At 37.1% G+C, this 14,351-nt stretch overlaps 2 protein-coding genes and 1 non-coding gene across 6 annotated transcripts; 1 reads left to right on the forward strand and 2 right to left on the reverse strand.

Moving 5' to 3' along the window:
• Positions 1-634: 634 nt before the first annotated feature.
• On the reverse strand, positions 635-7,539 carry LOC116028792 (calmodulin-interacting protein 111). 2 transcript variants are annotated; one of them, XM_031270611.1, is made up of 11 exons: positions 7,138-7,539; positions 6,775-6,927; positions 5,075-5,967; positions 4,156-4,360; positions 3,826-4,033; positions 3,179-3,633; positions 2,435-2,861; positions 2,221-2,301; positions 1,944-2,134; positions 1,664-1,851; positions 635-1,072 (listed from the first exon to the last, which is right to left on the reverse strand). In XM_031270611.1, exons 1-11 carry the CDS (start codon positions 7,477-7,479, stop codon positions 991-993), a joined length of 3,225 nt encoding a protein of 1,074 aa, XP_031126471.1. In that variant the 5' UTR covers positions 7,480-7,539; the 3' UTR covers positions 635-990. The 2 variants fall into 2 exon arrangements, with proteins under 2 accessions (XP_031126471.1, XP_031126472.1); XM_031270612.1 differs by having other exon boundaries at positions 6,780-6,927; positions 7,138-7,270.
• Positions 7,540-8,209: 670 nt separating this feature from the next.
• Positions 8,210-13,965, reverse strand: LOC116028793 (stomatal closure-related actin-binding protein 2). 3 transcript variants are annotated; one of them, XM_031270613.1, is made up of 14 exons: positions 13,905-13,965; positions 13,681-13,773; positions 12,173-12,475; positions 11,588-11,716; positions 11,340-11,432; positions 10,984-11,124; positions 10,626-10,697; positions 10,443-10,526; positions 10,117-10,297; positions 9,785-9,901; positions 9,600-9,658; positions 9,135-9,269; positions 8,590-8,739; positions 8,210-8,501 (listed from the first exon to the last, which is right to left on the reverse strand). In XM_031270613.1, the coding sequence occupies exons 3-14, from the start codon at positions 12,458-12,460 to the stop codon at positions 8,463-8,465; spliced, it is 1,488 nt and encodes a 495-aa protein (XP_031126473.1). In that variant the 5' UTR covers positions 12,461-12,475; positions 13,681-13,773; positions 13,905-13,965; the 3' UTR covers positions 8,210-8,462. The 3 variants fall into 3 exon arrangements, with proteins under 3 accessions (XP_031126473.1, XP_031126474.1, XP_031126476.1); XM_031270614.1 differs by having other exon boundaries at positions 13,913-13,931; XM_031270616.1 differs by having other exon boundaries at positions 10,626-10,694; positions 13,681-13,962.
• Positions 11,814-11,885, forward strand: TRNAE-UUC. Its single transcript has one exon. It is a non-coding gene; the product is annotated as a tRNA-Glu (tRNA).
• Positions 13,966-14,351: the final 386 nt, after the last annotated feature.

Here is a 14,351-nt window from a genome sequence, read left to right on the forward strand (position 1 = left end):
GTGGTTAGTGGGCGTTTGGTTGTAAAACTGCAATCATCAAAACGGCAATACCCTTCCCTCTTCACCATATTTTTATCCCACACAATTGACTTTCATTTCAAGATTCCTACGTGATTCCTTTTTCCTTTTTTTCTTTCAAGGGCTGGCGATGCCATTTTCAGGACACGTGTTTGGACTATATCCCATGAAAATGACAAGGTATCTTATTTATTAAAAAACAAAAAACCTTAACTCTCACAACTAATATATTTCTCTTAAAAGCCTCAAGGACCCCATTCCACTCCGACAGAATATTTAAAAAGATATAAATCATGATAATTCGATGACTCAATAAACAGTCAAATGCTGGTGCGAACAAGGGATCTGTCCACTAATATCTAACAACGTGATGAAGAAGACTAGTTTAAGAAAGAAGCCAATCACATGGATGTTTGACTGTACTTGAATGGATGCCTTTCTTCTATTAGATTCCAAATATATGAGGTAAACAATTCCCATTATGCATATCTGTCACATTTCTGATCATCTTCTGTCATGACTCATGAAAACACCAAACAAAACGTTTTTTTATTCCTTTTTTCTTGGTAGAATAGATCTGCACTTCCCTATTGTCTTGTCTCTTTGTGTTTGTAAGTGAGAGAGAAAAAAAGAACCATTCATGGCTGCATATGATTACACACAAACACAATCCATTCCAGCTAAAAATTTTATGTAGTTTTGGTCTCCAAACATAAAACATATCAAAACCTCTGCCATATATCACCACACACTAATTTACAATATCAACCAGACAAGACCTGGAGATCATCTCAGCAGTATCACTGTTGATATCTGGCAAAAAATCTTGAGTATTAATAATGCCCGAATTATCTTATCTATCAGTGGGGGATTGAAGGCAAGAAACATGAGTTCTTCAGTCTCCCCGAGTTGTCTTAGATCTTCTCCGAGGGCATCAAATAAATTTCCCCGTTGTGGAAGAAACCGTAGTGTCTAGCTGCTCAAAGAGGACATTGACCGCAAAATTGAGGAAGGAAGCCGATAAAGAAACATAGCTGTCGATCTTAATAGAGCCCTGTTATTTGTTTGAAACAGACAGCGCAATAGAGTTGTTCATAGAGTTGTTCAGTGATCAGGTCAAACTGATTTTAGAAAACGGAAAATAATGCAGTTGACATACAAGAGATACCTATACTAGTTCTTGAAATAGGGTCCTAAACCAAGATGCTTCACTTTGAGCAATTTTGTAATATTTAGAATAGTATAATGTTTGATTTTGAGCACTTACATCCAGATAAAATATCTCAAACTTTTTTTTTTGTTCGTTTTAAGTTTTTGATAAACAATATCAAACATCCCTATCAATACCAAGTGGCATATGATGCTGATTTTCTGGAAAAGGAAACCTAGAATATAGATATGGACACCGGACCATGACTAATGTTTTAGTTGTTTGTATATTCACTTTTCAATTTTATAGTTTTGACGAGGAAAATATAGAAACAAGATCGCTGTCTTTTACTTAAGAGTGGACTGTGTGTATACGTTTAACATAAATCCATTAAGCCTATGAAATTATGCCACCTCAAAGAACTCAAAGATGCAATTTCCCGAGAAAGAAAACCAACAAAAAAGGTGATGATATTAACTAGGGATAAGAGTTTACCAGAAATGTGTCTCGCTTGATCTATTTAAGCACGATGGGGACGTCAAATCGGCTCCTTTAGTAGATGAGTGAACAAGTCTCTGAAACTTAGTTGATAACGCCTTGTACGACAGAACATCGGCGGGCTGTACTCTTAGAATGCCAGCCTTCAAGTGCTCCATTGTTATTTCCGAGGCTCCAAGATTCTCCTGACATCACCCAAAAAAAAAAAGAGCATTGTAAGCTTCTCCAGACACGTTTATCTATCTGTATTGACACAACAATGAGATACCCAGCATACTTCGATAGCTGCAATAGCTGCTTCACGGCAGATTAGGGATATATCAGCACCCGTACATCCTTTGGTGAGAAGGGCAAGTTCTTTAATGCATACGTCAGAATGACACGGAATCTTGCGCAAATGAATACGGAATATATCTTCACGATCATTCTCATCTGGTGGGCCCACGTATAGAAGCCGATCAAAACGACCTAGCATGTTGATATATTATTAGTTATGTTCAGTTCCAAAAGAAGATATAGCTCCTAATAGTATATGGAAGGAGAAGAGGTTGCACCTGGTCTTAAGAGGGCAGGGTCGATCTTGTCTGGCCGATTTGTAGCAGCAATAACAGTAACATTCACTCTTTGGTGCAAACCTATTTCAAAAAGCATACATTCAAGTGTGGACCGATGCTAAGATAGGATAATTTCCCATCAAAGTTTATCCAGAGACAATACATATATTAATATATATATGTTCTTCAAGGAATAGCTTTCAGATTTGCTTACCGTCCAATTCAACCAGAAGTTGACTCATCACCCGGTCTGAAACAGAGACTCCATCACTCTCTTTCCCACGGACAACAGCAAGGCCATCTATTTCATCAAAAAATATAATAGAGGGGGCATTTGCCCTCGCTTTTGCAAACAGAGCTCTAACGGCCTTTTCTGATTCACCTACCCATTTGCTGAAAAGTTCGGGGCCCTTCACAGCAAGAAAATTTAGCCCAGCCTCAGAAGCAACAGCACGTGCCAAAAGTGTTTTGCTACATCCCGGAGGACCAAACATCAAAACCCCAGTTGGGGGGCGGGTTCCGATCCGTTTAAATGCTTCTTGATGCTTTTGGGGCCACAAAACAGCTTCCATTAATTGCATCTTAATCTCTCTTTGCCCACCAACATCCTCCCAGTTAACCTTTGGAACCTCGAGCATTACCTAGTAGCAACAGTGACAATGTCAGATATCAATTCAGACTGCAGAACCAGGAATAACAAAAATCATCACCATAAATCGCAATATAGCAGTCAAGAAACAGAAAAAAAAAAAAAGTTCAGCAGTATGAAATCTGAGGACACATCTCTTGATAATTGCAGTGCATCATTGTTCTTAATTAATAAATCATACAAGCGTCCCTATTTGATATTTTTATTCCAAAGAATCTAGTTATATACCATTGTTCATCTATGCATTACAAAATTTCTGTTTCTACATTATCCAAAACTTTTAAATCCCCAAAATGGACAGATACATACCTCTCTCATGGCACTTGGTCTTACTTTAAATCTAGCACTTTCAAAATCATCACTTGTCACTGTCAAAATACCATTTTCTGTAGTGCATGTCCCATTTACATTCACTCCATTCACAATATCTGATGAAATGCATGTTTCTGTAACTAATGATGAGCCCTCCACAGCACTGTTGACAGATGGAAGTTTACTTTCTTCGAAGCAAAGGGAAACATCAGAGCAACCATTCTGTAGAGGAGTTGATGATTTGCTATTTGTATCACCATATGACATTTTTAAGTTTACATGCCTCCTGAGAGAAGACAAGGCTGCTTCATTACAGAGAGCTGCTAGATCAGCACCCACAAAACCATGTGTAGCTGTAGCAAGATGTTGAATATCCAAGTCCACAAGTGAATGTTCCATCTCACTGAGAAGCACCAGCAGTATTTCGTAACGTTGTCTTGGAGATGGTACACCTATAGAAAAACTTTTCGAGATGGGTGATACACATTACTTAGCACTTATGTTCATAGTGAAATTGCTATCAAGCAGAGCAGTCAAGTACAGGAGCATTGTAAATGGCAAATTCAAATCAAGTGGCACAGTATAATATTTAATAAGATGAATAAAAAGCAACAGATAAAGTCATATTTCAAAATTCAAATCACCTATTTCAATTTCTCTGTCAAATCTTCCAGGCCGTCTAAGTGCAGGCTCAACACTGTCAGGCCTGTTGGTTGCTGCAATAACAAGCAGCCCATCGGTTCTGCTTATTCCATCCATCAAGTTCAACAACGTTGCTACCATTCTTTGAGAAAGCTCATCACCACCATCTTTCCGCACAGGTGCTATGGCATCCACCTCATCAATGAACACCTGTAGATGTCATTTTATCAGCTACAGTGATTGTATCCAATTGGTCCCATTCATAGTGGTAATTGAAAAATAGATATCCTAAATGCCACATGGGATTTAGAATATTTTGGAAATTGTCTAACCACAGCAGGTGTAGCCTGGGCAGCTGAATCAAAGATTTCATGCAATGCTCGTTCACTTTCTCCATAATATTGACTTATGATTTCAGGCCCATTCACAGAGAAAAAGTTCACACCTGTACAGTGAGCACAAAATCGAGCCAAAGAAGTCTTTCCTGTTCCAGGTGGTCCATGAAGAAGTACTCCTTTTGTAGGTCGTAAACCCATGCTGAAACAGTCACAAGAACAATCAGTATAAACACCTCGCTATTAGCTTACAAAATAAGGACTACAAAGTATTTCTGCTTCTATAGCATTTATAATGTGAATAATGCTCTGGAGTGAGGTATGCATTGCCTTCCTCAAATTTTAACCTGACCACAATTCTACATATACTCCCTAATTAATAACAATTACTAGTAGTAGACTAGTAGTAGTAGACCAGAAAGTCACAGATGAAGGAAAAGTAAGCCCTGAGGACAAAGTTCAACCGAATGAAATTAGTTGGCAAACATTTGTTACAGTCAGTTTGCTGCAACAACACTCAGAGTAGAAAATGACAGGATTCAGCAGTTGACCAGAACAAAGTCTGGAAAGAATCTTCGAAGCAAATAACACTACACAAACACTAAAAACATACTTATAGATGTATTTTCCTTTACATGCACCGTTATGTATACCCTCCATCGGTCCATCCCACTTTATATCTCTGATTCAATTAACAAGGCTTGGCTTAAGTTATTGATAATTTAAATCTTTTGTAATATTTAATTTAGTATTCTTGTATGAAATTTATAAATTTAGAAACTACATTCTATTGACACAAGAACTCAAATTTATAAGAAAATAAGAGAAAAAGAAGAATTGGTTCGACCGATGAATAGTAAATGGGACATATAAACTAGGACAGAGGGAGTAATTATTAATGTGACAGCAAGCATACCTAGCCACTACACCTTTCACTGCTGATGATATTATTATGTCTTTTAACTCTGCAGATTCCTTTGTAAGGCCACCCAACTTTGAAACATCAGATGCTATATTAGTTTTGCCACCTGCACACTCAAGTTCGGTCAACAATGCAGCTCCTCTTGTTGGAGCACCATCTTGAATATTTTGTGGGAATTGTATACAAACTTTAGTTTCATGATCAATCAAGAAAGCAACATTTGCATGGTCCTCCAAATCTGTGGCATGTGGAAAAGGTTTCTGATTGCTTTTGTCCTTCAAACATTGATTGCCTTTTGTGGAGAATTTTTTGGCTCCTGTGACCAGAAATGTGCAAAGCCTAGAAAGTACTGGGATGGTCACAAGGTTTCCACAAAGTAAGCTACGAGAATGTAGTGAAAAACCAACACAAGTTTGCATAAGTTTTTTTGAATTCTCATCCTCCAAAACTTCCATCATGTAAGTTATGTTGCTAGATATACCATTCAGATCAAATGAATTTGAGACTGATTCTTGATAACTTGATGCATTTGACTCATAAGGTCCAGGTGAGCTAAGTCTTGTATGGGAGTGTGACGGAGTTGTTGGGGATGAAATCTTTCCATTCTCAGCTCGACCTATTACCTTTCCAGTGGTAGATGCTATTTGAGAGGATACAGTACTCTTCACCATAAAATTTTCCTTTGAAGATATAGGTTTTAAGTATAATTCCTCGCAGTTGCACAACGAAAAGCAACTAGCTTTAGGGTTCGGTAAATTCTCATTTCCATTTAAAATAACCCGCAGTGGTTGATCAATTACAGGATGAACAAAAATAGTCCGTCCAGAAACAGGACAGCCCATTGTCCATGAAAGGTTTGAAGAAAGTCGCACTGCAGACTTTAAAACCTACAGACAGAACAATGTCAAGTTACATGCAAATTCTTCCTCCTCTCGAATAATGCAAAGTTACATTTCTTTATATATTTTCCTATAAAATCAATAATGGGACAGATGTCATAAGTTAAATATTTGAAGACGGGAGCCAAGAGGCTTGTTTCACTAATTCTACTGAAAAGAAGACAGATAAACAGAAATTGATGAAGAAGAAGATTGACCATTTCCAAAGAGCCAACGATTTGCAGCCATACAGTCTCAGAGAACTCAGCAAAGAATGAATATATTTGCATGAGATATACTTCAACATTGTATGACAAAGAGTTCACTGAAGGAATTATGATTCTTTAGCATTAGCTTGCGAAGCCTTTAATTTAGGTCAATTAATGATATCTCAAGCTAGCTTAAGTACTAAACAAACTCTCTTGTACTTCTGCACTCCCCAGATCCTGTTAATATATACAATTAAGTCTTTAATAAGCCTCAGTAAGTTTTCAGAAATACTCCTAACTTTCCTATTAGTCCAAAACCACAATTTCATGGAATTTCATCAGCACTGGCAAAGACATATCAAAGTAATCAGGAAATCAAAACTAAGCTTGTTTTAAACAAATATAAGCATCTCCATGGGATCCACCATTTCCTTTTAAGGTAAGGACAATAGCTTGACTCTATTATAACGAGGAAACCTAAAGGGAAGCATTCCCTTTGCTCTCAATTTAGAAGCTCCATATGCACATATTTATTAGTCAAATATTAAATCAGCAGGAATACTTGGCCATAAAAAGAAAGTTATGAACATGTGATTTATTTTCAAACCTTACAAGAGGGGAATACAGTTGCAAGAACAAAATAGTTTCCTGCTTCATCACCCAATTGCTCTGTAAACCCAAATCCAAGGTGCCTTGTGCACTCATCTGGTAAAGCGCTTAGAGGGAAATTACTGAGGCTATCCGAAGAAGCAAGGGACACCTGTTTGTCACATTGATAGCAGCATATTAAAAAGCAAAAAGGGCAAAATTTTAAAAATAAAAATAAAAATAAAAATTAATAGTTCAGCTTTGCATGTTAACCCAACAAATAAAAAACCCACAATAGCAGTGAAATTAATTTAGTTGATATCAACTTAAAAAGCTAATTAAAGTTTCAATTTTTAAGTAATCAAGAATGTGGCTTATTTACCGAAACGAGAGAGCCGGGAGAAATTGAAGAAGAGACCATGGAAGCTTCGGAGAGCCAAATTTTACATCCGGAAGAACCCACTCCCTCAGCAGTGGCAGCCTCTTCAGAGACGCGGCCAATGAAAGCAGCCGCGGATATGAAAGACGGGAACTTTCTAGAAGCTTCTTCAAGGTAGCACCGGAGGTCATCTTCAGCGAGTTCTGGGCCCCGGTTTGAGTTGGAAAACGGCGAAGGAGTGTATGGGGATGAAGGCACGGAGGGTGATGGAGAAGGAGAAGCATTTGGGTCGGATTGCGAGAGCCTTGAGGCGGATTTCGAGTGTTTCTTCTTGGAAGAAGGCATCTCAAATTGATGACTTATTGAAGAATTTGATTTTTCCGGTCCGCTGCCTCCGCCGCAGGGTTTAATGTTTAAACCTCAAAGACAAGTAATTCTTTATTCATTACTCCGTATTATTTTACTTGAAATGTTTTTTTTTTTTTTTTTTTTCAAGTCTTGATAGTCCCCCTATTATTTTGATTTTTTTTATTTGATTTGGACCTTGCTCGAGTTTATGGTATACAATTCGACATGTCTTTAAAAGATTAAAAGATTATTCTATATATATAGTGTTACAAACTCACCCTCCAAACCAATGTGAAATAAAAATTACTTCAAAGATTTTCCACATTCACCCATTATACGTGTTGAACACTAAGAACCCGAATTCACTTTGACCAGACCTAAATTATAAGTGAACCCCACATATATGTGTACCGCAAAATAACCACTTTATATGTCATTTTATGCTATTTTTCCAGCAAACATTAAATTTGTATCTTGATTGTGTTTTTTAAAATGAAATGTTTGTCACATTACCAGTTTACAACAAATTCGTTCAAGTATGATAAATATTTAGTTCAAACGTGATGAGCATAGCATTACCTGGAGAGTTGTCTGTCATACTTACATGAGCCATTTAGCCCATAATACAATACAAGTAGGAACCATGGTTATACAGTGAAGTGAAACATGAACAAATAAAAATGATTAATGTTCCCTCAAAAGTCAAAAGAAATGGGCATATATGATGGAAGTTTAGATGAGAGTATATACACCAACCAAAAAAAAACTGTAACACTTGAGAAAAATGAACCATTGATTAGTAAAAGTGGTTACAACCCTTGATTGGGCAAACAATAAAACAAATGCCTCATGGATGTAACTCATTAGTAGTAATAACAAAACAGCAAGCCATCTTTCATCACCACACACAATCAAATTCCCTTAAAACCCCAAATAAAAAAAAAAATAAAGTGTAATAAAATGAGAGACACCAGTTAGATTCACAGCAAAGCATCGTCGTCCGGGCCAGCAAGATTCACCTGCCATTACAAAAAAGCTGAAGCCTTTAGTGTTTGATGCAGATAATAATAAGGCAAAGATGAATGAGCAAAAAGATGTGAAACTTACGTTGCATTCGAGAGCGTGTTTCCTGGCCAGGACTAGAGCTCCGTTTCTTTCTCGCTCTGAGTCAAAGACCAGTACGAAGGACTGCCCTTTTCGCGGTTGCCAGAACAATGACTTTGCTGCCGAGTTTCCTCCCCCTCTGAACCCGCACAGCTGAGGTTGAGAAACAAGGGCATAAGAGGAATTATTGTGTTTCAAGATTGGTACCCGGTGTTTGGATGGAAATTGGAAATTGAGATGTGCAAGTTAGTCAGATTGTTGACTTGATAACCACAAGGTTCTAACGGGAGCGGCCTATTGGCCTTATTGGTTTGAGGTGGTCAGGGGCAACCTAGACTGGTTTACCTCCTTCCCCCGTCCACTCGAGGAAAGCTAGTTGTCGGTAGGAAGTGAAGACCATAGCTCACGCTAACGACTAGTAGCATGGCAATCATGTCTTACATTAGAACACTTGTTTATGTTTGGTCAGGAAAGTTATTTAGGATTAGATTATCATCACTGCTATTCCACATTCGGTTAAAAGTAAACCACCTTTGTTTAATTAGTACCTGCATAGACCCGGAATAAGAATCTCTAGCTTTCGTAATCCATCCCTTGTTAAGCTTCATCCTCATTTTCCCAACATGAAATGAATGAACAGAGCGCGATGAATAGTTCCTTCCGTTCATCTGGGCAATAACCACCTGAGAATCAACAAGAATTAGTCCAAGTCGGTATTAGCAATCTTGTTTTGTAAGATAGGAAGAATTTCACAGGTTTTATTATATACTGATGTTTATGTTAATTTTCAAGTTTCTTAATAGCTAATTCTACCAAACACTTTTAATTCTAATCGGCTAGTTTATAAGCTTTCAACATTCGGCTTCGGTTACTAGCTTTACAGCTTTAAGCTAGGTTTGCCAAACAGAACCGTAAACAAGTGTCTTTGATTCATTTCTAAACCAATGTTACAAGGAAAACGCAGTTATTGATTTGATGAAGTAACAATGCTAATAAGAGCCCGTGTCACTTACACTGAATTCAGTATTTGATTTCCGAAGAAGTGTCTCGACAAAATTCCCAAGTCCAGCAGCTGTCAAATAAATTAGTTAAAGTTGCATTCTTAATTTCATTAGCATCTTAGCAGTCAACAACGAAATGAATGAAGTTTACAGCGAATTAGGAAAGAAGTAAGTGAATAAATTCATTTATCACTAACCTTGATCTACTTGGCCAATAGTCGTGACTGAGGCCTTTAGGCCATTTGAGACGATATCAGCTTCAAGAACTCGTCCAACATCAATAGGTTCGGGAGCATAAACAGATTTATCTGCACCTGGACATCACATTACAATTCAATCAACGAAGGATATGCAACATTTAAAGCAAAATAAACTTTGAGCACTTTCCGATATTTTTCTTCCAATTTGAAGCTACACGACTGACAAAAAGAGCAAAAGGTGAAACGCACTTAAATTTTGTAAAAAGCATAGAATAAAAGTGAAGGTTCCTTGGCATGATCTTTATCTACAAAGAAGACGGGACTGGTACCTAAAATAGGTTCCCTTCTGCTGCATTCAGATGATAAACGATACCACTGAATCGAACATTTTGAAAGATCAACAGCTTCGTCTGAGCATGGCTGGATTCGTAGAATTGAGCCCACGCTTTCCGAGCCAATTATTTGATACAATTGAGACTTGTTTTGCTCCGTTCTCTTGCTCATTGCTAACTGCAAACAATAGGAACGCCATCCTTTTAGACACTGAAAATTCATCGAATGACAAAATAGTTTTTTTTTATGCATATCTGTGAGATTATGCATGTGCAGACTCGATATAACCTGGCCAGGATGAGAAACAAGGACAGAAGCAGACCTCATTTTGAAGCTTCACCGAAACCACAGACTTCTCATTAATTTGAATTCTCAGTGCTCTGACTTCGTGTTCCATGTCCATCACCTACAAAAATAGTGTTCTCTCGTGATCAGCAGATAGTTTTTATCGACAAAGTCTATTTTTCATAATTTGCTGTAAAACTTATCTGTTTTGAAGAAATACCTTGCTGGGCTGATGCAAGAGCCTAATTCTTCTAGCTTCTTGAATCTCCTCCATTAGTTCCTCGACTTCCTGCTACAGAAAAAAGACATTTCAGCCTTCATAGTGCCGAGAGGAAGAGTTCAGAAGATAAATACTATATTGTGTCCGAACATCTTAAAATAACTCTAAAATCTCCCCGAGGAAAGAAATGAACTATAAATATTGCCCGACCAAAGTGAAAGAAATATCCAGGAGAAAAAAGGAGCATGCACCAAGAGTTCAAGCACTGTAAAACCGTCATGCGTTGATAAATATTATGTATTCATGCTTCGCAACTACTGAGAGAGTAAGCCAAGAAGAAATTAGAACTGTAAAGTACCTGTTTCCCCGAAACTTGAGAATTTGTCTCTTGTTCTTCGAGTGCTTCACCGATTCTTTGCACAACTGCCCTAGCACTCTCGATTTCAGCACAAGCAAACGATCTTTCTTGATTAACCAACTTTTTAGCATCTTCTGAAGCCTGTAGAAAATAGAATGTTGAAATACTATTCTCATTTGTTTTCCTTTTCTTATAGCATATAAATTGTATGTTTGAACAGATTTAACTTCTTCAAAGCTTCAATTTTTTTTTCATTCCAACATTCTACCATAATCAAAATGTATAAATGTAAACCCCAAGAATATATACTTTTGACAATTTTATTGTTAAGGTTAATGGTACAGAAGATTACACACCTGCTTTAGAATGCTCACAAGTTTGTTCACTTCGAACTTCTCTTGTATCAGATCTCCTTCTTTTTGAGTTAACCTTACAGCCAAGGCTTCCACCTGAACCAAAAAATAATAAAATTATACTTTTTAACATATTTTAGAAAAGCATTTATATCTGAATTAATGAATAACAAAAATATTAGTGAATTTCCAGCAAATCCTTTAATATATAGGCACCACTCATCTCTGGGAAGTAACAGAAAGTTACTAACCATAGAAATAGCTATCTCGACATCTTCTTTATTCCGACCTGCCAATCTTCCTTTCAGAGTTTCCAGTGCATCTCTTAGTTTCTTCAAAAGTACGTGCCCCTCTAAAGAAGGTGCATCTCTTAGTTTAGCCTGAAATCCATTTACAACTTTTTTTAGAGCTTATTTGCTGATATTTTATCATCAAAACTAAGAATAAATCTAGGAAAAGAAAAAACCAAAACACAAATCCGTTGTCGTCCAGTGGTTAGGATATCTGGCTTTCACCCAGGAGACCTGGGTTCAATTCCCGGCAACGGAACCAATGTTATGCTCTCTCATCATGGGCAAGAGAACATAAGAATGTAAATCATGGTAACTTAGTGTCTCAGCTGACAGGACCAAATTCCAGTGTGCATAGGGGATATGCCCACTTTGGGCATAATCCCCACATTACCACTATCAAGTTTTGAACCTTCGTCTCTTCCCCCAAATACTACTGAACCAGTGGCCTAGGCCCGTGCGGGCTCAACAATTTTATTCTTAAGAAGCTAGTTGGGAGTAGATGCAATAAGTATTATGAACTGAAAGTGGTAGGCAGTTTGGAACCTCATTAGCCAATTTAGCAGCAGATGACAAATTCTTGTCAAATTTGCTAGCCAGGTCACGAACAGAGAGACGCTTGTGTTGCTCTGTTAGCCTAGTAGTTTCTTCCTCGACAACCTCCTTTAGGGATGGGCCTTTGTTTTCCAATGACGCCTCCTCTAGAATTTGAAAATCAGGCCCCAACTTATATTTGGGGAACTGATTAGAAGCAAAGCTCACATCTGCTGACACCGATTTAAATGTGTACATCTGCACCTCGCCCCCTACAAATTCTGGACTTACCTTTGTCATCTTCCCAGTTATGTTCTGTTCATCAAAATGAAAATATGTAACAGATGAATCAAGATGGCCTAATGGCGTGGCTAAAAGAAAAACCGAATATCCAGTAATATTACGAGTGTGTGGTGGGTGCATTCACTAGAGAAAAAAAAACATATTGATGGTGAAAGTCAACAAATCATAGGAGCTAGACAGTAACGGGAAACAAAGCCTTCCGCTATAAGATACCAGAGAAATGTAAAGCTGCATATGAACTATGAAGGATTGCAATCTCATCATCAAAAGCACCCAACTACTTTTTTAAGAAGAGACATAATAATTAGAAAAGATACTATGATGGTGAACTGTAAATTGGTTCCTAGAAGAGCTTTCTAGTTTCTACTCTCTGACTATTGAAGACATGAGTTCTTAGTGAACATTAACAAGCCACCTACCTGAAGCCAAGCTCTACCAAAACTTTGTGAATACACTCTTCTCACAAAGAAAAACTTTTTTAAGAATAAAAAGGAACATATAGCCAATCAGATCAGAGAAACCAAATCAATGCATACATAAAAGATAAGAAAGAGGTATAATATCTTTTTGTTTCTTTTTAAAGAAATAATCTTCTGAAATTTGATTTTCACCTAGGAATGGGAAAAGATAACATTTTAGTGTATTTGATTTCTGTTTTAATGAAGCCAGATGAAAACCAAATGTCAATCTCTCTTTTTCTTGCTGATGGTGATGAGTGGTTGTTTTTGGGAAATTTGTTTGCACTACTATAAATGGAGATCCTGAATACTATTAGACCAAACATGCATTTCCTTATTTCCTCAGAAAATCCAATATTAATTACAAGTAAAATAAAATAAATGTTGTGATCTTTACCCATCTGAAATATGCATACATACAATGTCAAAAGTTTAGGCCATAGGACAATATACTTTCCTTGTGAAACACATAGTTATGATACTTAGGACAAGACATAAATGAGGAAAGATGAGATTTTTTAGCAAGTAAACAAACCAAATTACATGAAATTACCCTAGAATTTAAGAAAACAACCCAAAAGAATTATATATGCAAGATTTTTTTTTTCTTTCTTTCTTTCAAGAAATTAACAAGAAAATGAAATTGGTGGAAACCCATATACACCAAAAAAAATTTAATGAAAGAAATTAGCAAATAATCCTTGGAAATGAAAGTGTTGGATACCCAGAAGAATATGCAAGTATATGAATGGAACTTACAGAGTAGAAGGGAAATGCAGGAGGAAATATCAGCAGCACATATTCATCATAAACTGTAATGATCTTCTGCTTCTTCCTCTTCAAAACCCCAACCTAGAGAGAGAGAGAGAGATAGAGAGATGAGTAAGCAAGTTTGGGTAGGGTGAGAAGAAGAATCAGAGACATGAATGTCTGCTTTTCTAAAAGCAAAGTAAGAAAAGGAAAAGGCTTCTCTGTGGCCTGACCAGTTTACCAGACTATTGTATTTTCCCCCACCTCTCTCTCTCTCTCTCTCTCTCTCTCTCTCTCTCTGCTTTGAAGACTGCGCTGTGGTCTACCTAGACAATAACTACGCACACTCCAAAACTGCCTCTAAAACAGTCTTTGCTCTGTAGCAACCAACAAACCATTCTGCAACAGCCATGGTCTCCAGTTAGATAACCAAAACTTATACGGATTAATAACTCACATTTATATTCTAAAAAAAAAAAAAAAATTTACTTTTAAAAATCCCAACTAAATTGATCAGACTATTGACTTAGTAGTAACAAGTTCGATTCCTATCAACTATGAGCAATATAAATTGGTTAATGGATCTCAACAGACAAACCAAGTTGGTCTAATAAATTGTTAGCCCTAAGAGTTGTTTATTGACTTAGTTTGAACAGGTGACAATCTAACTAGATTTATGA

Source organism: Ipomoea triloba, chromosome 9, assembly GCF_003576645.1.
Source record: "Ipomoea triloba cultivar NCNSP0323 chromosome 9, ASM357664v1".
Classification (NCBI taxonomy): domain Eukaryota; kingdom Viridiplantae; phylum Streptophyta; class Magnoliopsida; order Solanales; family Convolvulaceae; genus Ipomoea; species Ipomoea triloba.

Coding starts and splice junctions, on each gene's coding strand:
- LOC116028793 (XM_031270613.1), bottom strand. CDS start 12,460: ATGACAAAGGTAAGTCCAGAATTTGTAGGGGGCGAGGTGCAGATGTAC. Junction 10,527..10,625: donor TCTTGCATCAGCCCAGCAAG/GTATTTCTTCAA, acceptor CTATTTTTGTAG/GTGATGGACATGGAACACGA. Junction 10,298..10,442: donor CGGTGAAGCTTCAAAATGAG/GTCTGCTTCTGT, acceptor TATTGTTTGCAG/TTAGCAATGAGCAAGAGAAC.
- LOC116028792 (XM_031270611.1), bottom strand. CDS start 7,479: ATGCCTTCTTCCAAGAAGAAACACTCGAAATCCGCCTCAAGGCTCTCG. Junction 6,928..7,137: donor CTCCCGGCTCTCTCGTTTCG/GTAAATAAGCCA, acceptor TGTGACAAACAG/GTGTCCCTTGCTTCTTCGGA. Junction 1,073..1,663: donor TCAAGCGAGACACATTTCTG/GTAAACTCTTAT, acceptor AACAAATAACAG/GGCTCTATTAAGATCGACAG.